This window comes from Henckelia pumila, chromosome 3 (assembly GCF_033568475.1).
Source record: "Henckelia pumila isolate YLH828 chromosome 3, ASM3356847v2, whole genome shotgun sequence".
Lineage (NCBI taxonomy): Eukaryota > Viridiplantae > Streptophyta > Magnoliopsida > Lamiales > Gesneriaceae > Henckelia > Henckelia pumila.
Genome location: NC_133122.1, coordinates 42,355,850 through 42,379,235, shown reverse-complemented (window position 1 = coordinate 42,379,235; position 23,386 = coordinate 42,355,850). Strand labels below are relative to the sequence as shown.

Below are 23,386 nucleotides of genomic sequence, written 5' to 3'. Positions count from 1 at the left end.
TATGATTTAGGGAACTCGATACAAACCATCTCGAGTTATAATCCCAGTCGAATCCTAGTTCACTTTTACCTTTCAAATGTGAAGTTTAAGATGATTCCAAGGTGAGTTCAAGCTCTCCAAATCTGAACAAAACAATCACAAGACTTGTATCAAAATCTGCACTTAGAACCATTCAAAATCCATTGGAGACTTACTTCAAACCTTACTTAACACTCTATCGGTTCGAAGATGACGTTCTCGAGCTCAATGGTCTTTAGCACAATCTGAAACAAAGTTGAGAAAGCTTACAACCATCAGCTAGGACTCACTATCCTCACAACTCAATACAAGATAGCAAAACAGTCTTGAATCATAACGTCGGCGGCAAAACGGTTAAAGTCGGCAACCGAAACTCAACTACAACAATGCCAACATTCATATCAGTTGTATATGATTCAAAACCAGCATAATTTCTCAACATAACAACAAGTATACTATCGAATAATCAGCTGGAAATTCATAAGAACATAATCGATAGCCATCCTTCAACCCGAACTCGATAAAACAAAGAATACAAGCTCAACAACAACAATTCATAACCATATCTGATCTCTGCCAATTTTGACTTTTCAAATCATGATGAACTAAAATAAAACTTACATCAAATCGAAGGTCTCGTCTTGAGGATTTCAAAACACTTTTCGAAATCGAAATTGGATAACCGGAACTCAAGATATTGCAATTACAAGTTGAAGAGAAAACTTAAAATTTCTTTGTTCTTTCCTCACGGTTCTTGCCTCTGAACAATCTGATGGAAAAGGTAGTATACACGTGAATAATCATAGGAATAACAAGTGTCCAACATATTTACCCATATTTGCACTTTGGCCCCTCAAGTTGTCAATAATTGCAATTTGATCCTCAACTTTTAATTTTATTCAATTTCAATCCTAAATAATTTAAGAATATTAGAATTTAAATCAAAACTCCAAATATTTCCAAATTAAATATTTTCGAATTAAAATTAAATAATTGCGGGCGTTACAGGGATTCTCCTGCTAAGATTGATTCTTTCGTATCTGGCATAGTCATCTCCCATGCGATCTTGACAGATCCCATTAGACTCATTTCTAGAAGTTTAATGAATCCTTCTTTATTGAGATCTAATGTCCCTGTTGCAATTCTCATAGCTGACGTCCAATCTTCTATAAGATCTTCTCTGTTTTTGAAGTCCAAAACATCAAGGTTTAACATAACCCCATAAGGATGTATCGGGTCTAAAACAGTTTTTCCATAAGGAGTTTGATGTAGTGGTATTTTACTCCTTCTTGATCTGGTTCCTGCTGGATGTGAATTTTCTCCCACGTGGAACTCACTATGTGGTTCTTCTGTTTTTACCACATATCTTGGGGGATTTCCCATGGGTTGTTCACCCTTAGGGAAATTCATTTTTAGATCTACAACTTTGAGATTTGCAAAAGAATCCGCAAGATCTTGTAGATCCTCGAGATTTAATCTTTCTAAAGTAGTAATCAGATAGTGTTTTTCTCTGATACTGCTTTTATAAGATTAATCATCATTTAATCATTAGTTAAAGGTTTTTGAACCATTTTGGTTTTACCTTTCTGATGTAACAAAGGTTCGGTACCAAACGAGAGTGGTAACCTTCCTCCTGTATTTCCTTTTCTAGAACCAGAAGTATGTTCTAGGTTTAGGATTTTATTTTGAAGATCCTTTAGAATTCCAAGAATTTCTTCTTGTTTCTTAAGGATTTCTTCAATTTACTGAGGTATTTCATACAACTGATTGCTGTAATATTGTACCGTCTTTTGAATTTCTCTAAGATCTCCGAAAAGTTTAGAGGAATCTGGGGTAATCTCTAAAAATTTAGAGTTAGAAATCATTTTTCTTTATCTCTTCAAATTTGAGAGCATTAGTCGCAACCTGCTGTAAGTAATCTATTGTGAATAGATTAACTTGTTTATAGGATTTCGTATGAATAAAATCCTCTTGATTCAAACCTTCGTTTGAAGTCATCTTTTTGTAAAATCTTCTCCTCAACAAAGAAAAACATTAATTAACGAATAATATTATGTCTGAATAATTAACCTAAGGCTTTGATACCATTTTTTCGCATAATTCTTTATACTGCAAATGAGCACAAAATCTTCAGATTCAAGCATAAAACCTTTACAAGTTAAGCATAGAACCTATAGATTTCAAGCATAGATTAGCATAAATCCAGCACAAGAATTAAATATTAAAATATTCAAGTTTGGTGGTCCTAAAGAGCTATAGTAAAAAATCTTTTGCCTAGGGAGTTCTAATAAATTTAGGAAGGATATTAGGGATTTTAGGACAATTCACTCTTAAAAAAAAGGTAATGTTGGTATATTAAAATTTAAAGATTGATAAATAAGAAATTGTAAGAAAATTATTAGGGTTTTGTTTGGACATGTATTTTAAAATATTTTTAGTGTTTTATAAATGAAAAAAAACATAAAGTATTTGTTTGGATAAATTTTTTGTAAAATATTTTTGCAAAAATATATTTTAGATATTTTTAGAATGAAACCATGAATGCAAAAATGAAAATTAATTTTGAAATGTTACAATGCATGTTTTTATAAAATAGTTGTTCAAACACATATTTATTTTTAAAATAATTTTTAAAAAGTATTTAAAATATACTTTATAAGAATATTTTATTAATATATGTCAAAATTTACCAACTAATGAAGGTATTATTAATAAATAAATAAATAAGAAATTGCCGGGTTTGTGCTTGGATTGGACTTTTCCATTAATTAAATAAAAAACGAATTATAATATAATATAGTATTTTTTTAATATGAATATTTAACAAAAGTGGGTAACAAAATCAAAGATTTACTAGGAAATCTATTTGACTATTTTGTCTGCAGTGATGCGCACGTAAAACATACCCTCTTTGTTTTGTTGCGAACTTTATTTATTTATTTTTTTTCGAAGGTGTTTTGTTGCGAACTTGAACCCGAAGAAAGTCTTAAACACACCAAATTCGTCCGTCCCCACCTTCCTCCGACGTGATTTGATTTCACCGCCGCCTGTGGGTCATCGTCGATCGTGGAATGGGTGATTTTACGAGTTGGGTTTCAGGAAAATTGATGTCTCTGTTGGGTTATTCTCAACCCACGGTTGTGCAGTACGTGATCATGTTGTCCAAGAAAGCTTCATCGCCCGCTCAGATTGTAAACCAGCTGACAGATTTGGGCGTGTCGTCGTCGACTCAGATATCGTTGTTTGCTGAAGAAATTTTTGCCAGAGTTGAGCGTAAGGAATCAGGGCCAAATCTGTATGAAGAAAGAGAGGAGGAGGGTGTGACGCTGGCACGAAAGCAGCAGACTTACAGAATTTTGGAATCAGATGAGGTAGAGGAGGAGGATACAGATACCCGGAGAACAAAGTTGAGGAAAAGGAGCGAGCTTTGTGTTGATGCAGATGATGGGGTTGTCGTAAAAGGAAGCCAAGATAGAATTTTCCGAAGGCGGGATTTGTGTCGTGAAGGTGATAGTTCTGGGTCAGAGGATGAAAGGCTGCGTGATCAAAGAGAAAGGGAGAAGCTGGAGCAGCGTATCAAAGAACGCGATGCTTCGAGGACCAGGAAGCTGGCTGATCGGAAGCTAACGAAGAAAGGGGGAGAAGAGGCTATTCGAAGATCTAAGGCGACGAAGGTTGATGACATTCGGACATTGAGAAAAGTATCCAGACAAGAGTACTTAAAGAAACGAGAGCGGAAGAAATTAGAGGAACTCAGAGATGATATTGATGATGAACAGTATTTATTCGACCAAGTCAAGTTGACTGAGGCCGAAAAGCGTGAGTCGAGGTATAAGAAAGAGATATATGAGATCGTTGGAAAGCGGACAGAAGAATCTGATTACACGAACGAGTATAGAATCCCTGAAGCATATGACATGGAAGGTTGTGTAAATCAAGAGAAGAGGTTTGCCGTGGCAATGCAGAGATATAGGGATCCTACCTCAGAGGAGAAGATGAACCCCTTTTCTGAGCAAGAAACGTGGGAGGAGCATCAGATTAGAAAAGGTACTCTTAAATTTGGATCTAAGAATAGAGAGGAAAAGCAGAATGATTTTGATTTTGTCTTTGAAAACCAAATAGAGTTCGTACAAGAATCAGTTATGGAGGGCGTGGCTGTTGAGGAAGGCTCTCGTGAGTTGGTGGAGGCATCTGATGCAAAATCAGCTTTTGAAAAACTTCAGAATGACAGAAAAGCTCTACCAATTTATCCCTATAGGGAGGAGTTGCTCCAAGCTGTTCGTGATCACCAGGTTCTTATCATTGTTGGGGAGACCGGTTCCGGAAAAACTACGCAGATTCCCCAATACCTCCATGAGGCCGGATACACCAAGTGTGGAAAGATTGGATGTACGCAGCCACGCCGTGTTGCTGCAATGAATGTTGCGTCTCGAGTTTCTCGTGAAATGGGAGTAAAGCTTGGGCATGAGGTTGGCTACTCCATCCGTTTTGAGGATTGTACTTCTGAAAACACAATCTTAAAATACATGACGGATGGAATGTTGTTGCGTGAATTTCTTGGTGATCCTGAACTTGCAAGTTACAGTGTGGTGATGGTGGATGAAGCCCACGAAAGGACAGTCTCGACAGACGTACTCTTTGGCTTAGTTAAAGATATCGCACGGTCTCGCCCTGACTTCAAGTTGCTTATTTCTAGTGCTACTCTGGATGCAGAGAAGTTCAGCAAGTATTTTGACTCTGCTTCAATTTTTAGAATACCTGGAAGGAGATTTCCTGTTGAAATACACTATACTAAGGCACCTGAAGTTGATTATTTGGATGCTGCGGTGGTTACTGCTCTGCAAATCCATGTGACACAGCCGGCAGGAGATGGTGATATATTGATTTTCTTAACCGGGCAAGAGGAGATCGAAACAGTTGAAGAGATTCTCACGCATCGGACAAGAAAGTTGGGGACAAAAATAGCCGAGCTCGTCATTTGTCCAATTTATGCTAACTTGCCAACGGAACTGCAAGCTAAGATATTTGAACCCACACCTGAAGGGGCAAGAAAAATTGTTCTAGCAACGAATATTGCCGAAACGTCGTTGACAATAGATGGAATCAAATATGTAATTGATCCTGGATTTTGCAAGATGGAGTCATATAGCCCCCGGACTAGAGTGGAATCACTGTTGGTGACTCCTATATCAAAAGCATCAGCTAGTCAGCGAGCTGGTCGATCGGGAAGGACAGGTCCAGGAAAATGCTTTCGGTTGTATACTGCTCACGACTACCACAACAATTTGGATGATAGTACCACCCCTGAAATACAAAGGACCAATTTAGCGAACGTGGTCCTTAGTCTAAAGAGCCTTGGCATCATTAATGTGCTGGAGTTTGACTTCATGGACCCTCCTCCATTGGAAGCTTTGCTGCAGGCAGTGGAAATGCTTTTTGCGCTAGGTGCACTTAACAAGCTCGGTGAGTTGACGAGTGTTGGTAGAAGGATGGCAGAGTTCCCCCTAGATCCTATGCTGTCAAAGATGGTTGTTGCTTCTGATAAATATCATTGTTCTGATGAGATAATCTCTATTGCTGCGATGCTATCGAATGGAAATTCCATCTTTTATCGTCCCAAGGATAAACAAGTTCATGCGGACAAATGTCGCATGAATTTTCACGTGGGAAATGTCGGAGATCATATGGCCTTGCTTAAGGTGTACAACTCATGGAAGGAAACCAATTATTCAACTCAATGGTGCTATGAAAATTATATTCAGGTTAGGAGCATGAAGAGAGCTAGAGATATACGAGATCAGCTGGAGGGGCTGCTCGAAAGGGTTGGAATTGAGTTGACCTCAAATCCCAGCGATTTAGATTCTATTAAGAAAGCAATAACTTCAGGATTCTTCCCCAACTCAGCGAGGCTGCAGAAGAATGGATCCTACACAACTGTGAAACACGCGCAGTCTGTTTATATTCACCCAGGCTCAGGTTTAGCACAGGTGCAACCAAGATGGGTTATATACCATGAACTGGTGTTGACAACCAAGGAGTATATGCGACAGATTACCGAGCTAAAACCAGAATGGCTGGTAGAAATAGCTCCGCATTATTATCAGTTGAAGGATGTGGGGTCAAAGGAAATGGCTCGTGGAAAGGGTCTAGCATCTAGAAAGCGTTGATGTGAGAAACTTTATTTGTTGTTTTCTATATTTTATGGTTTGCAGTAGATACTTGCTTTTTCTGTTTTGTTTCATTGAAATATTTACACTCTGAAAGTAATCACGTTGATTTCTGTTCTTCATGTCAGGTTTATTACTATTATTATTTTATAATATGTATTACAATATTACATTATGCAACTTTAGTTTTATCTTATTCTTTTAAACTCGGCTACCTGTTTATAAGTCTGAAGTTCATTTGATTATTTATATTCTTGTACGTTGGTTTAATCCCTTTAGTGTTTTTTTTGTGGTATTAGTGTTTAATACCTTCAGGCTCAAGGCGAAGCATCACCACCATGTAATAACTAATAAAGCATGTGTTTTAGGCTGTGAAGGCTCACCTCATAGACTCGAGAAGCCGAAGATCACGCCTTAATTGCTGGGATTGTGAATCCGTCTTTAAAAAGATAAGTTATTCATATTGTTGATGGCTGATTGCATGCTTTATTGTTATTTTGTTTTTAAAGTACACACTGGATGTTATCTGACATAATTTCCATACATTTAGAGTCTAGAATACTGTATATTTGTGCGTTGTCTTGCTTTGCACCCAGGCATATTAGTGTGCTTCATGCCACTAGGAACCATTGGAATTTTTCTGTGCATATATTTTCTTATAATGATTTGACTTTTAAACTTATTATAGGGTTCGAAGAAGTTCCCTCTTTTGTAGTTTTAGAAAAGCAAGAATCCCACAGATGTTTCAGAGCAAGCTCTGCTTGATGGATTGGAGGCTTTGAATGAACACCTGAAAAATAAGGTGTTGAATGTGTTATGAATGTCAGTACTTTGATCTGGAGATGAAGTCAAATGTAAAGAATTGGTAATAAGATTGTGCATTTGTTGTTACCAATCACAATAAGATCTTTTTCGCGTGATCAGGGGTCTTTTAATGGAGAAACAATTTGTGCTGCTGATTTCAGTATGGCTCCATAGCTTTAATATCTTGATTTGGCTCATTACAAAGGCTGGGCTGCGTACATATATTCTATATTTTCTATATAAAAGTGTGAATTGTGTATTTTCTAAACTATCCAATGATTGCAAAAACCATGGGGTTGTTTTTGAAATCTTATGCTTCTGTGTAGGACAATAATGTGATTGTAGGTGGTTAGTATGTTGGATTGGATTCAAAGCAAAACCATGTATGGTGGAATGCTTGCATGTGCACATGTTGGCATTTATGGTTGTGGATTCTCATGAACGTTACATTAATTGTGGATGTGTGGATGCATTTGTTTGTGAGGAATTGAAAATTGTATTCGTTCCGGTTAGTGAATTTTGCTGATTCCGATTTCCCTGGGTTTTTATGCTTTTCTACTCCTTCATGTTTTTTGTTCCCACCTTACATATTATGAGGGGTCGAAACCTTCTGTGTTCTTGGGTTCAAACAAAGATCCATTTCATGTTTTTTATTATGTGTTTTTTCAAATCTTATTGTTTGTTTGCTGTCAGTTTGATGATGCCTGGTAATTATGGACAAGGGGGTATTGCATGTTGCTTCTGGATCCGTCATGCCTGGTTCCTGGTGTCAAAATGATTTTCCTCAAGGTAGGTATTAGTTAGTTAGTATGCTAATTAGTAATAGAAGTGTCATTCACAGAAACATGTTTTTATTCCTTAGCTTATTTTATTTTGTATTTTTGTATATAAGCTAGCTTGCCCTTGTACAGTGTTGCGTATTTGCACGATGTCAAGTTTTAATATATGATAAGTAAAATATCGTTCTCACGAGGAGTACGTATTCAAAATTATATTAATGCTTGTAATTAAAATAGACCAAACTTTATTTAGAAAATTCAGAAAATTAGATTTGTTCAAACTTAAATAAATTAACTGAAATAACTAGCAAACAAACACACACAATTGAGAGATATCAATGAGAAAATTATCTAGGGGTTTGATTTCACTTAGTTTCAACGTTAACTACTTCTATCGAATTTATGTTCATGAATTCCACTTATTTAATAGTCATGAACACTTATTTATATTTCTCTTTCCGAAGTAACAAATAGAATGTATCAAATAAGTTTTGATTCTAATATCCCTATTAAAAATCTAGACTTAATGATATTGTGAAAATGATGTTCTTACTTAAGCTCTACTGACGTTATATGTCTCACGAACTATATAAACATTCAACAGTGTGTTTTTCTATGATCTTATTCAAAATCTCATCTTTCGAGTGTCAGATTCCAAATAAATTTAGCATTCAATTTATGTCCAGTAAATTGAAAGACAATCAAACATAGAAAACACAAGTAAACTTGAGGAATTCAATTACATAAATCAAAAAGTCATAGAAATTGTCTCAACTAAGCTATGTCATTCATCTATAATAAAAAATTTAGTTCATAATGCAAAAGAAACAAAAACAAGGCATGTTTATGAATCTATACATCAAATTTCAATAATAGGAGAGAAAAGAGAATGAATAGCGAAACCAAATCCGCGTCTCTGTCCCCAGATTCAGCGTTCTTCGTTTTCGCCATCGATCTTTCTTCAAATCCTTGCTTGTGTCGTTCTCTCTCTCTTAAAGAATCTCGTGCCGTTCTGCTCTATTGTGTGCGTGTGTTATACGTTCTTCTCATGTGGGTTAGAGTCTTTTTTTATTAGTCTCGAAGCCCGACAAGTAAAACCCAACTAGTCCGGTCTTTTGAATTGCGAAAACTCTTTTTCCTCATGTTTCCACGCAGGATCAGCGCCTAGGCTCCGAAATCAGAGCCTTGGCTCTTCTTTTCTCGCAGGCATCAGCGCTTGAAGGTGGCGCCCACGCCCCAAAATGTTATATAGATAATAGACGCCTAGGCGCCACTGCTTTGAGTCATTTTCATTTTTCTGGCGCTTAGGCACCTCTTTTGGTGTTTAGGCTCTTTCTTTGTGCTCCCAAAATCATGTATTAATTCTTCTTCAACCTCTTTTGTATCCTCAACTCCTCTCTTTTCATGCAATTCATATATCTTGTCCACTTCCTGCATTTCACATACAACAGCGAAACACGCGGAATACCACTCAATTCATAACAAAAACCAAGCATATAACGATTAAGTGCATAAATTGCACTTATCATACAGACATATCTTCCTTTTCTCTGATGAATATGAGAACACTTTTTCCTCTACACTATTCTAGTTAACAGTAGCAAACCATACTTTTCTTTGCTTGACAGTGTTTTGGTCTCTCTGGTGGCTTGAAGAAAATTTTGTGTTCTTTGATTGAATTTTGTATGTTGTTTTTCAGAAATGTACTTGAGGATTAAAGAGTACATTTTTTCCCCTTCTTTGAATGTGTGTGTGTGCTGTTTTCTGGCGAAGAAATCAAGGATTTAAAATCAATCACGAATGTGGTCCTTTGTTTTGTTAAAAGTGATTGTGACTGATATGTTTCTTGTGTTTTTGAAGAAGATAGCTACTATCCATACTTCTCTTTACCGTTTTGTTGTTTGTGCTGCCTTCATCAAGATGATTTGTTTCTGGTTGCACAGACATGGAATTGAAGTTATCTGTTTTGCTTGCCGCGATGTGGAATTTAAGTTGCATGTATGTTCTCTTGTGATGCTGGAAAATAATTGACAGTGATTTGTTTGCCTCCTGATTCTTGGCTTCCAATCCGCCTCATCTTTTTGTTCGTGAATTTCCTTTTCCAGGGGTAGTATCATTTAATCAAATCAAACTTATTAAAAAGGACAGCATGATTCTGACGTATAGATGCAATTCCATTCCATTCCATGGTATAGATGGTATCTATATGTCGAATCCAAGTACACATCAGTCGATCATATGTTGCAGTTCCTCTTTTATCATATTTCTTCTTCAAGCCCTATCCCTTTTGCTACTGATTGTTGTTCTATGTTTGCATTTGTAGATGGATTTGCAGATCATAGGCCGGTTCTTAGTGTGGAACAACGTTGCATCGATATGTTGTGGAATGTAAATGACAGGAAAAGAAAGATCGAGCTGAGTATAGCTCATCTGCTGATGCACAAAAACCAAAAATTGTTTGTACTGCCTAAAATTTTTTAAATGTTTTTTTTAGAAGAATTTTTTTTTAAAAAATGTTCTGAGTCAATGTATGGAACTTTGTTGAAGGAGCTACAAACACATTTTATTTTATTGCAAGATGAAAACAAGAATTGTTTTTTGTACTGTTTTTATACTTCAGTTTGAAGCTTATATCTGAGTGATCTGTTTATATTTGAATTAGTAATTAGGTTCCACGGAGATAATTACAATACAAAAATTGGGGAAAAAAAACCAACAAATGAGATCCTTTTAAGTTTTTTTTTTTTTTTTGGTTTTTAACTTGATCCTTTTTTAGTTTTAACAATATTACCTCTGTTTCAATTACATAGGACACAAACATGTACTATATTTAGCAATATATTCTACTGTTTTACTAATTTATTCTTATTAACTACCTCTAGAAAAATGTATAACTATTATTTGAATGAACAACGTATGGATAAAATAGTAAGTTTGTATATAATTTGTTTTTTCAATGATTTTTCTTAATATGCGTAAAAACCTATATAAATCGAACACAGAGAGTACTAAATAACATAAAATGTTCTTAAATCCAACTTACATTGATGATTTCTAAATCCCAATAGCAAATCCAAATGAATGCCTGCTTAAAGAGGGAACATTTACCTCCAAAAAAACTCAACTTGAAACATGTACCTCCGGTATCAAAAGAAAACAAATTAGATCTTTTAAATAATTTGGTATTATTGTCGGAATAAGTTATGACCTATTCCTGTTGACCACACGTGCTTCTTTCGTTTTAGTTTTGAAATACTAGACATGTATGCAACTCGATATTCTCACGTCATTATTTTTATATTATGATAATATATTTCAACATAGTTTATCATAATGTTGGATTGAGATAAATAAATTGTCATTTGCGAGACTAATTAAATGAAATGCATCATTTAAAATCTCGATTTCGTTGTACAATCAAACCAATAAAATATAATGCTACATTATTTCTACTCTGGGAGATACTTATACTTATGATTCTTGTATGAATATGAATAGAAATCAAAGGGAGAATCATACTATTTATATAATCGTACTCCTTTATTAATTTTCTTTGCTTATTTGCTTTCACATTTTGAATTTGTGCACGTATACACACGTCTTGGATGTCACAAATTCAAAATTTGGGATTGCCAGTCGGTTGTTTCATTTATGTGGATGAATTAATTAATGCATCATATCATTTACTAATGTAGATTCTTGTTCTAGGAATAAGACACTTAACTATTAATGTAATATGAAGATTTTATTGTGAAGAAAACTTAAATATCTATGTTTCAAATGTTATTGGACTCAATCCATTGAATCAATTGCACCAACGTACCAATGCCAAGAAAGGACACAAGATCCTTGAAACATAAATACACACTTCCTATAAAAACCCTTTTCTTTTAAAGACAAAAAACCCAACTTCATACATCGTTTTTCCTCAATTCTCACAAACAACCATATACTCATGATGAGTTCATCAGGCCGAGCATCATCAAGAAAAAGCAAAGGCCGTAGGAAGGTGACAATGGCGAAGATGGAGAACCAGAGTAGTTTACAGGTCACTTTCTCGAAACGTCGCGTTGGCCTGTTGAAGAAAGCCAGTGAACTCTGCGTCCTATGCGGCGTGGAAGTCGCCATAATCATCTTCTCACCCGCCAACAAGGTTTATTCTTTCGGCCACCCTGATGCAGAACAAATCATCAGCAAGTTTCTCAATGGGACATCTCCTAGACGGAACAACAACATTGCTGCAGACCACGAGCTTATCGTCGGGTCTCACCGCAGCTCGGCTATTCGTGGACTTAACTTGGAGCTGGTTCAAGTGGAAAGCATGCTGACAGCAGAGAAAAAGCGTCGGGAAGAGCTTGACAAGATCACCAAAACAGGCCACATGTGGCGCAGGTTTCCTCCTTCCCTCGATGGGCTCGATTACGCCCGACTTTCGGCCTCGAAAGAAGCCATATTGGAACTCAAGAAAAATTTTGAAGGCATGGCGCACAAGGGAATCTACACAGTTTCGAGTTCCCAGCACCCGCTTGATTGCTACGATTCCTTGATGCAGAAAAACGAAAATCTCAATGGTTATGATCCTGTTATGGTTGGATCAAGTATTCATGGTGGAACGTCGTTTGCTGTCAATTCATGGTCAAGTGGACTTGGTCATGTTTCCCCTTATCTCAACCCGCTCATCGGGATCAGTGATTCTATGCAGATAGCCGGTGGTACTGGTACAAGCTCGAGGACTCGAGGTCCCAACGCGCACGACAATTTTAGAGATATACTAGACCCTATGGCTATATCGAGTGGACCAAGTTCCTCTGCTGCTAATTCGATCCTTCCATATGGCACTGCTAGCGTTATTGAGAGTAGAGGTTCGGGGCTCGGTGAACTTAACAATGGGTACGGTAGTTGGCCGACTAATTAGATGAATTGAGTAATATTATGTTTTCATGCAAAAGCTCAAAATTTGAATGTTCAAGTGTTTTAATAATGCATTCAACCAAGAAAATGTGAAAAAATTTATGTTTGTTTCGATAATTTCAATGGCTAAATCACTATAATTTATACGTAAGAAGCGACAAAGGATCGCAGTGACAAGCTTCATGCAATATTTCTTGAATTCTTTGTGCGTTCGAACGGCTCAAAACCTCAGGAATAAAATATTGTGGAGACTAATTTATTTATTTATCTTATTTATAAGTAATAGTATTATACGCTACATAGAGATTCTTTTGAAGCCAAAGCAAAAATATGCTACAAAACAGAAGATGTTAAAAGTGCTGAAACTTGCTGCAACATCAACCATTTAACCAAAAGATGTGCTAATACACGAAAAACTAGAGAGGAAAACAACAAAAAATCAGAAACTGGAAGATTCCTGACCGCGCTTCATTCAAGCAATGACTACAGAGGACTGATTTCATGACTAGCTAAAGTCCAGTTAGCGTAAACTAGAAAATTATTGCCTATACAGGGCGTTGCGTAACGAGTACCTCAGATTTAACCTCGTCGTCACATTATACTTGCACACCCGGTGTAAGCAAAAGTCTCAAGTAAAACTTGCTAACAAAAAGGATGTACAAAGATTTACATGCAACACGATGCTACGCTGCAGGAGTTCTCTGTTTGTGTTTGTTTTGCACCAGACCAAGAACAAAATCAGTAAATATATGTTCATACTCCGGCATTTTCCCATATCCTGCTAACATGTGAAGAAGTTAGCAATCCACGTGTTCATACTTTCATGATCCAAAAAAGGAGTAGAGAAAGAAACAGTTTTGTACTTGAATCGGTAAGAGTCCTAAAACAAGAAAGTCAATAATCTAGAATAGGAAATGGCTGCTCAAGTTATCTAATTTAGAGACTCGGGATCAGAGGATAGATACATTCAAAGAGGATAGATACATTCAAAGATTAAAGGTACACTACACGGGTGTCCATTCCCTCACTCTTGATAAACTACCAAAACCACCCCCACGTCTGAAGAAAATTAGAATATCAAAACATTTGTTGTGACAGGTTATTGGTTATCATGTAATTTGGAAAACCAATGTAGATGTGAGTGTAATTTTTCGCAAAAGAAAATCGCGTACAAGTTCAGATGATACACTTCATATAGCAAACATGCTACAAGGGTTGGAATAACCGTTTATGATTTTGCACTTAAAAATCAAATGAACTCGAATATCATTACTTACCAGGGAAGTAGTTGATGTCAATGACGTAATATAGATCTTTGGTCCCCTTTTGCCGAATCATATCAACATTAAAAAGCCGGAGGCCCTAAACATCAACATGACACGGATCACACATAAATGATAATGACACTTTGTATTTCGTAGCATCAAAAGTAGCAGAGCACGCCATATAAATTGGCACAAAATTAAAATTTTCTTGGAAAGATATTCACCAGTCGATTACGAAGTTCTCTTGCAAGTCCCTCAAGCAAAGGTCTCGGAGGAAGTTCTACATCAATCAATGAATTACTATGAAATAAAACTTCACGTTTTGAATCAACATGAATAAGAGAGCAAAACAGTAGCTGACATTGATCTTATGGTTCGTACAACTCTGTTGACAAAAGGAGTGAATTTAAAAAAAGATAAGAATGATCTAAAAGAAGGCCAAAGATGGAAGTTTTTGAGCATCCATACTTGAATGGTCCATATCGTGTTTAAATCATTTCAAATAGTGATGGTAAAATTTTCCCGGTGAACCAATGTATCCTCACTTCTTTGGTTGGTGACTGAGCACCCAACGCACATACCACCTGGCTTAAGATATTTTGAAGTACCAAAGAAGTCCTATTTGCACCAGGGTATATATCACTGCTGCAAGGGAACTCAAACTCACCAGCAACAGCAGGATCCAGATCAGCCTCATCTGCACTAGCTGCAGCGCAGGAAACTCTTGGGAAACGGAAAACACCAGAAATTTTAGGTAAGTCGCATTTGGTTATATCAGGCAGAGAGAAACGCCGGACAACTTTTACGGATTCGCCAACGACATAAACTTTGAAGAGAACGCCACCTATCATTTAGCAATTAAACGCTCATAAATCACACAGACAACACCAGAAAATAATGGCGACGAACTAAGGAGTAAGGAACACACATACCATGATTAATGAACTCTTGTAAAACCATGGGAGGCTCCAGTTCTGAGGGGGACAACTGATCATATGCAAGGAATAATTCATGCGACTTAGCGCTTCCATCCACAAACAGAGGTTTCACTACTGAAAAAATAGTGTTTGAAAAGTTTACGTCAAAAAATAAAATTTCGGTTGAGAATACAAAATTTACTTATGAAGTGACACTATAAGAAAAATCTAATCTATTGGACTGCATATTATCGGACTGTAGTATTTCAAACTAGGCCACCATCACATTCTATGGGAAGAAATCTTTAACCACTTTAATTGAAAAATCTAATTTCAAAACAGAATGCCTCTGCCAGTAATACACAGCCACTACAAGTATCCATTTTGTATAATCAATACAAGGTCCTTTTACTAATCATAACCAAACCCGCTTCCATACAAGTATCCATTTTATAATCAATACAAGGTCCTTTTACTAATCATAAGCAAACCCCCTTCCAGAATTAGAGGGAACTGGGTAAGAACTTCATCTGGTAGAACGGAAGAATGCTAACATACCTAGAGGTAATCTTAATCCAGCTTTAGTAACTTCATCTGGTATTGCAGCTGTATCTTTTATAACAACCAATTGCTTTGGAATGCAAACTTTTCCTATTGCAGTTCACAGGAAAAAGTAGCAAGTGACAAGGTAATAAATTACATCAAAAGTCATCTCAGAGAAAATACCAACACTAACAGCACACATGATAAGAACAAAGGCAACATTTTTAAAGTTTTTCCCTTTTTTTTTTGGGTGTGGGACTGCCAACATGATGAGAAATATATGTCACACAGCCCCAAAGAAATGAAAGTACCATAGCAATCAGGCAATTTCAGTTCAGCGACCTCTTCAAGCATTGATTGGCGGTTGTGAACATTTTTTATGGCTTGAGGAGGATCCAGAATAATAACCTCAGGATATTCCGTCTGATAATCCTTTATTAAAAATAAAACTAAACATCAGTGCCATTGAAAGGAGGCTGTCTCAGTAGGATAAAAATCACTTTTAGTCACTGGGATGAGATAGCATTCAACATTGGAACTTGGCACAATGTTTCTCATGCAAGAATCCAGCATTGCTAATTTAGTATTCAGGGGTGTTTCGCACTTTTAAACCAATAGAAAAATTTGCATTCTACTCGTAAATTTCTGGTCAATCAGTTACCACAAAGACGATTTCAACAAACATGGAGAAAAATATCCTAGCAGAATCCATTCATGGAGTCTTACCTCAAAGCACGTTAATATTAGAGATGGAAAATGACGACTCCTTGAAACTCTAAGCATAAAGATGGTTGGGAATTCTAGTAATTCAGCCAACACACACAACAGACTCCTTTAGTTGTTTTACGTTTTAACACATTGAAAAATATTTTCTTACCTTCCATGATAATTTTATTTATGGAACCCACATCCACAACGGTGAATTACTGAATAGTAGCATTATATGTGAATTCTTTCCATTCCATTAATTCTCTAAAATAACAAGTTTTAGAACTCTAATTTTTACAGAAATCACCTTTCAAGAAGTCAAAATTATTATATTAATCCAACTGTAAAAACAAATTTACAACTAAGGAAGTAGCTGCATTACTACTTAATAAATAATAGACCAAATATATCAAGTTGTGGCTAGCTAAAAACACACTCGACAATCTATAATAGAGTAGTCCATAAAAAAACTCAACAAAAATAATTTATCAATGCAAATGCTGAACAAAATTGACCCATCAACCAAGCAACTATAACAAAGCAAGAACCTACAGAAACAACAAAAATACATCAGACTTTTGGCATGGTTACTAGCAACAGAAGGACAGGTTATAAAGATCTCACAAATTAAAATTCTCACTTATATGATTATCAGGGAACTATTCACAAATCACAACTATCTGATTATGATTTGTGAACCATAATAAAGAGAGGAAAAAGACTGCCACTCATGTTAGACACAAATGAGTTTTAGGCCCCATATCACAGCTTTCAAACCTACCACCTTCAGACCACAAACCCTTGCATATCTAGCAAGAGAACACCTAGATTTTGACATGCATTAGAAATATTGGAAACAAAATCCCACAGCATCGTCGGAAAGAATTAATTGTCATTTCGTACAATTTTTGTAAAAGCACTATGAAGATTGAGAGCACGAACCTTAATAGACTGAGACCACTCTTTTCCAGCTAACTAAAAGAGAAGGGAAAAATCAATCAAGAAAATGTTAAACTTGAAACTTTTAGAAACGGCAACAGGAAAATAATGAGGCTGAAAACAACATGATTTTCATTAGCTAGACCTTTTACTGGCAGTCTGACAGGAATTCCTGCTGAAGGCATGATGAATTGACAATTAATATGATAATAAACATTTTTACTTCCTTGTCGGTCTTATCATGATAAAATTCAAATAGAGGTTTTAACCAATTAACAGATGGTGACTTATTCTCCAATTCATACACATAGATAGTGTTCCCGTTGGATTTTAGGGTCAAGATTTTATTAGGCAGATAAAAAAACTTACAATTTCCAGTCATCACACAGTTGTATTTTCATCTTCCAGAGGAAAATCAGAATCTAATTCTTATATGGTAAGGAAAAGGAAACGAATAGAGTTGTGACGGCTGAAAGTTTGACAAAATTGAGATTTTGTGCTCTCCTATTGTAAACAGTGAGCTGCCAAATAACATGGAGTTGGACTCAGATAATAGCTGTAAACTCCCGTACATTTTGGTAATATTGCTAAAAACCAGCGCAGGTAGGGTGATGCCTGTGGCAAGCAGTGCGTGAATAAGAAGAGATGTCAAATCAACAATCTGAGTCTTCGGAGTTCGCTGAGCTAGATAGTCGAGGAGGTAAACAGATGAAAAGAAAAGAACTCTTGGTGATAAGATATGAAACTATAAATTCGTATTGAGAGATTTTGATTTTTGTTGACTAAGATTAGTACAACAATGGACATTTGAAACCATATGTTTGTTTAATGGGTCAAGCAGCTTTTAACCATCATTCATTTTTTAACTTCTAACTCTGCATATCACCTTTTTGGCACAACCGCACAAACAAACTAACTGTTTTGATTCATAGAGATTACAAGTGCATTGATAAGACTTAATCCACGGGATTGGCAGTGGAAGATCTGCCGTTGTTTGTTACAGCAATCAAAATACGCTGCAGATCCCTTGTAATCATAATGGGATTACAAAACATCTACAAGCACTTTACAGAGAGTTCAACTCTTACCTTTTGTAAAATGATGTCGAATGGTCCTTGCTCCAATAAAGGCCTGTTCAAGTCGATGGAAACATATTGTATCCCCTTACTTCTGCATGAAGTATTATATTTACAAACAAAGCGATAAAGAAAGCTTAGGCCACAAAAACCTCAAAATAAATTTTGCAAACAGACAGACAATGTAAAAGAATAGAGTTATAGAACTTAGATGAAAACAGCTAAAAACACATGACTAGTATAACAAAAGGTTGCAAAATTAGATAGCTTTGTTTCTTTCACCAGTATGAGAGATTTAAAAGTAGTGACAAATCCAAAACAAGGCAATTCCCAGGTATCAAGGAGAGAAACAAAGTGCTAAGAACATCGTTCCTAATGTATCATATATCCTGCCAATGATATGGTTTCCTTCACATGGGCATTCCCCAAGGATTTATGTGTAAAGTGGAGTCAGAGTCGCATGAATTGAAGATTGAGAAATACAAAAAATACTTTTTTTTATATAAGAAACAATATTATATTAATTACGGGAAAACTATTGAGTACAATAGGCGGACAAGTGATCCGCAATCAACAAAAATCTTGTCATCACCCTATTCATTTCAACAATAGACAAAAGCCCAATGCCTTAATAAATCTGAGATTGAGACATTCTCAAACTCTACATGAGACCCAATCCAAATAGAAATTCGAATTTTGATCTTTTCCTAGCACTCGTCAATCGACTCTTCAATGTTTTCGAAAATCTTCTATTCCTCTCCAACCACACGGACCAACATATGCCATGAACGACCACCATCCAAAAAATTCTGCCCTTCTTCCCTTCCCGTCTCAAAATAATAGTAATAATGATTCCCTTCCGGGCTACTCCGAAGAAACAAGAAAGTGGATGTAAAGCAGAAAAACAAGAAACATGAAATTTTTACTCCTCTGAAACATTGAATTCAGAAGATCTTACGTAACGACTTACGAAGAAAATAAAATTTTTTCCAAAGAAAATACTCATCAATGGCAACAAAGTTGGTAGGGACAAGCATTCCACTTGCACAAGGAAAGTAACAGGATTGACATCGGCAAGATCACCATGTAGTCATAAAATACTAAAGACTGCGGGTTAAGGCATATATTGTGGAATATATCATGCAATAATACAGGCTGTAGCCTAAAGAGAATATATTATGGAATATACCCAATAATAAGTTTCAACTTCCTCCAAATACCATTGAGGTAAATGCACAAGTCAAACAAATATTGACCAAGAATCGTACTTGATTTAATTCTTTTTAATTTTTTCAGAAAAATAAAAAAACTTCGACTTGATCAAGTATCGTAGAACGCTAAATCATGAAAAAAAAAAAAGTTAAAAAAATTTGTCATCCCTATGCATCCGTGTACAATAGAATGGAATGAGAAAATAATTAAACTCGAATGAGAATGAGTGTAATTCCCAGAAACAAAAACACCAAAGTCTGTAGGCGCAGGGATCTTTAATGCATTAGAGCATGAACCATCTCAGCGACACAAAATAATAATTTACGCGGCGGACATCTACAGGTGCAAATTAATTTGAAACATTACATCAAAGAGCATAAAACACGCATTTCACAAAAAACTACGGTATGAAAACCACAATTGCACTCTAGATTTAGCTTGAAATGGTTACCGGGAAAAACGGATAAGTTTCGGCTGCAAGAAACTCTTCTTCTTCTTCGAAGTAAGAGCACAGCCGACCACAACGCTCGGCGAGGGCGATAATGATGGAGAAGTAGGCGGGGAATAGGAAATGTCGGGCCCGGCTGAATTCACGTGTGTTTCGCCAATCTCCTCTTCTTCCTCATCACGGATGCATGAATCTGAAATCTCTCCGTCCAACTGCATACCCACTAATGCTTCACCAGATTAAAAACCCTAATTCCCGGATTCAATCCCCAGATTCCCACTCGATTTCGTCACGAAATCTTGGAAAACTGTCGCAAATCCTTGGCCTTCTTTCTTGGATTGTCAGATACACCAAAATTTCTATGCGAATGACCGTTAACAATTTGTTGAACGGAAAGCTGTAATCTTGATCGTTTTCCCAACTATTTGTGTTTGTTTTTGAGCATAATACATCATATATGTATTCATACAACGGAATATATATTATATATACGATCGAGTGCTTCGCAGATATGCAAGTATATATATATATACTCCGCAAGTGGCATCCTTTTTTCGATATTGGGGGAGGGGATCTGCGCAATGGGCCAAATTGGAGGCATATGATGCATAGCCATGCGCCCGACAGAAAATATATTCTAAAAACAGCATATCGAAGCTTGTTAATCACAATAAGAATATAGATGGTAAGTCGTTCGAGTATATGGACTTGTTGCAAAAAATTTGTCTGCTCCGATTTATGTGGCCAGCGTAATTTGCATGTTATTGTATTAGTTCGAAAGTTTATCTCATACGTACCGATAGCAACTATGGGTTCCAACACATTTAAAAAAAAGAATATATATTGTTAATAGTGTGTAGCTCTTTTGATAGGTCGTGGACTTGATTTGAAAAAAGTAGGAAAAATCCAGTTGATTGTTCGTAGGGATTTACAACAAAAGATAATTTCGAAATTGTTTCGAAATAGTTGGAGCCACCATCAATCTATTTAGATTGATAGGTAAAATTTTTGAAACATCCTACGTACATTTATTTAAATCATACGAGTGTTCAAGAAAATTTTGAACGTCAAAATTAAATTTAAACTTTCGTTGCGTTTTTGGCACGATATAGAGAACTTGGCTCTGATACCACTGTTGGATCTCGAATCTCAAACGTGCCCAAGGCGCAGCAAAAGTTTAAAAATAAATTTTAACTTTCAAAATATGCTTGGACACTCATATGTTTAAATAAATCATTCATACAATCTTCTATTCAATTTAAAAAAATAAAAATATACATATATTCAATTTTTAACATTAATTGAATATTTTTAACATTAATTGAATATCATCGATTTTGAGATTTAATGTTGTCTTTATGACAATACAAACAATACTACCTACAAAAATTATTTGTATCTATTACATGTAGAAATTGCTAATTTTTTATTTAAAAATGTTTTGCATTTGACATATTGTTTGTATTTGAAATGCTCGTTTACATAGAACATGACCGTTGTTCTCATCTAAAGTCAATAAAATGAGTCGGTATGCTCCAACCTGCCAAATTTAACTAATAATTGGTGGATTGACCTACCCGACTCAACCAAATAGACATGTTCCCGTTGAAATGACGGACCGTCACTCCTCATCAAACGATGGTTTTTTTTTACGAGTTATGAGATGACCTGTTTTTTAGATTAAAATTTAATATATATATATATATATATATATTTAAAGTCCTGAAATTAATTGCATGCTAAAATCTATCGCCTCATTTACTTTGATTGATATTTGATCCTTCATTCTTCCAAGTTAATTTAATTTTTTAGTACTTCGTTTAGTAGTTGTTTTTCTGTTCGCCAAATAAAAATTTCTCCCCTCAGAAAAATAGATCATATACATGCATATTCACTCCCCATATTTATTTTCCCAAAAACATTCACCAAAACCAATCGGCTAATTGTCCTTGGGAATTAAATATAAAATAAAACTTTATCGATAAATTTTTTTATTTTATTTTTAGAATAAAATGAAATGTCTGTTCTTTTCCCCCAAAAGCACGTAACTGCAAGATTTAAATATATCGAACATTGTTATTTTTTCCTTTTGGAGGTATATATTCATGGGCATATGGATGAATCATGAATATAAAATCGAATCCAATATAAAAAACAAATAAATTCTTTCCTCAATGAAGCAGAACATTAATTTTAAAATGGGGTTAATTTGTTATATATAAAATTCGATTTTTTTCACTTCACTCATTGAAAAGTATATTTCGACTGTCAAAATATATAATATATATGTATATATATTTAGCTTTGACATAATCACATTAAATATCATTTTTTAACCAAAAATAATAATAATAATAATAAAAATAAAAAAATATTAGAAGAGGGAACACAAATTAACAAGCTTTAGTACAATCGTGCGTAACAACGTTTATGCACAAATTTTTCTAAGAGTAACATTGATGAACAAGAAGAAGATAAAAATGAATTATATATTTTACAAGCGTGTAATATTAGCAATTTATAATTTTCAATAGTCAGGTTTAATGATGATGAATATGATATATATTGATATTTTTGTGTACCTACAATAGATATTGATTTAATGTTTCTTAGTGGTCCAATATGATCGGATTTGATTTGATGACATGAAAAATGAAATGAATAATATAATATATTGAATTAGATTCGACAAAAAAAAAAAAAAAAAATTCTTTGTAGTGAGTTGGTGAATTTTTCTATTTTTATTCTTAATTTCTTCTTTCAACCCTTTACTCTCTTTAATTTTTCGATCAACCGACCAAATGATACAAATTATGTAATACTTAACATATTTTTTATAAATATTTTTATATTTATATTTATTATTTTATCAAAGAAAAATAATTATATATGACTAAAAAATTTTAAATGCAAATAATTACTTTTTAAGAGAATAAAAATAATAGTTTTATATATAAATACATGCTCTACATATGCGTTGGAAGCTTAGTATATATATATATATATATATATATATATATATATATATATATATAATATTATCTTTGTTTCGCCCTCACGGTGTGTTCAAGTTGGTGGAGTAGATGAACTTTTGGCCAACTATTGCGTTAGTCCGGGGTTTTTGCAGACTATTGCGTTAATTCGTGGGTTTACCCAGAGCGCACCGAAATATATCGGCTGCGGGTTCCCACGTCACAAAAAAAATATTATCTTTGTTTCCAAGTATTTGTTTAGCTTGCTAATTCCAAATCGTTCGTATAATATACAATTGTTATATCAAAATTTTAAAAAAAATATTTTTTTTATTTTTTAATAGTAAATTTATATGGGTTAATTGTCAATCACTCCCTAAAACACTATATAACTTATTTATAAATCCCTACATAAATAAAACTTACTTTCAACTCCCTGGAGAGAGAAACTTTTGTTTCTAAATACCAATTTTACCTTTATCTCTTAAAAAAAAAAAGAATGGATAATAAAAACAAAACTAATCCAAATAGTATATATATAAAAATTCAAATTAAAATCAAAAAACATAAACCATATCATATACATGCTTATGTTGATACAGGAGCAAGTATGTGTTTAGGAAGCAA

At 35.0% G+C, this 23,386-nt stretch overlaps 3 protein-coding genes across 13 annotated transcripts; 2 read left to right on the top strand and 1 right to left on the bottom strand.

The window, feature by feature from the left end:
* The first annotated feature begins 2,948 nt into the window (after positions 1-2,948).
* On the top strand, positions 2,949-10,346 carry LOC140893334 (pre-mRNA-splicing factor ATP-dependent RNA helicase DEAH1-like). Of its 8 annotated transcripts, none has more exons than XR_012153113.1 (4): positions 2,950-6,186; positions 6,485-7,050; positions 7,683-7,778; positions 10,092-10,346. XR_012153113.1 is itself a non-coding variant. In XM_073302390.1 (3 exons), exons 1-2 carry the CDS (start codon positions 3,090-3,092, stop codon positions 6,183-6,185), a joined length of 3,021 nt encoding a protein of 1,006 aa, XP_073158491.1. In that variant the 5' UTR covers positions 2,949-3,089; the 3' UTR covers position 6,186; positions 6,485-7,501. The 8 variants fall into 8 exon arrangements, 2 of the variants coding, with proteins under 2 accessions (XP_073158491.1, XP_073158490.1); XR_012153109.1 differs by having other exon boundaries at positions 6,485-7,497; XR_012153110.1 differs by having other exon boundaries at positions 6,485-7,497; positions 9,874-10,346.
* A 1,380-nt stretch (positions 10,347-11,726) lies between these two features.
* On the top strand, positions 11,727-12,711 carry LOC140888568 (agamous-like MADS-box protein AGL14). The gene has a single exon (XM_073296258.1). It carries the CDS (start codon positions 11,727-11,729, stop codon positions 12,681-12,683), a length of 957 nt encoding a protein of 318 aa, XP_073152359.1. The 3' UTR covers positions 12,684-12,711.
* Positions 12,712-13,036: 325 nt separating this feature from the next.
* LOC140886406 (inositol-tetrakisphosphate 1-kinase 4-like) lies at positions 13,037-20,438 on the bottom strand. 4 transcript variants are annotated; one of them, XM_073292974.1, is made up of 10 exons: positions 19,791-20,438; positions 18,140-18,221; positions 17,055-17,087; positions 15,716-15,836; positions 15,420-15,512; positions 14,877-14,993; positions 14,612-14,788; positions 14,169-14,224; positions 13,957-14,041; positions 13,037-13,457 (listed from the first exon to the last, which is right to left on the bottom strand). In XM_073292974.1, the coding sequence occupies exons 1-10, from the start codon at positions 20,003-20,005 to the stop codon at positions 13,363-13,365; spliced, it is 1,074 nt and encodes a 357-aa protein (XP_073149075.1). In that variant the 5' UTR covers positions 20,006-20,438; the 3' UTR covers positions 13,037-13,362. The 4 variants fall into 4 exon arrangements, with proteins under 4 accessions (XP_073149075.1, XP_073149073.1, XP_073149077.1 ...); XM_073292972.1 differs by having other exon boundaries at positions 14,877-14,996; positions 19,791-20,436; XM_073292976.1 differs by lacking the exon at positions 19,791-20,438 and adding an exon at positions 19,098-19,764 and having other exon boundaries at positions 14,877-14,996.
* Between the last annotated feature and the right edge of the window lie 2,948 nt (positions 20,439-23,386).

Bases quoted from the DNA above. Each gene is read 5' to 3' on its own strand.
- LOC140893334 (XM_073302389.1), top strand. From the start codon at position 3,090: ATGGGTGATTTTACGAGTTGGGTTTCAGGAAAATTGATGTCTCTGTTG.
- LOC140888568 (XM_073296258.1), top strand. From the start codon at position 11,727: ATGAGTTCATCAGGCCGAGCATCATCAAGAAAAAGCAAAGGCCGTAGG.
- LOC140886406 (XM_073292972.1), bottom strand. From the start codon at position 20,005: ATGCAGTTGGACGGAGAGATTTCAGATTCATGCATCCGTGATGAGGAA. The intron at 18,222-19,790 runs GTAACCATTTCA...TACTTCATGCAG, and splicing joins AAACTTATCCGTTTTTCCCG to AAGTAAGGGGATACAATATG. The intron at 13,458-13,956 runs GTAAGTAATGAT...ACATGTTAGCAG, and splicing joins TGACATCAACTACTTCCCTG to GATATGGGAAAATGCCGGAG.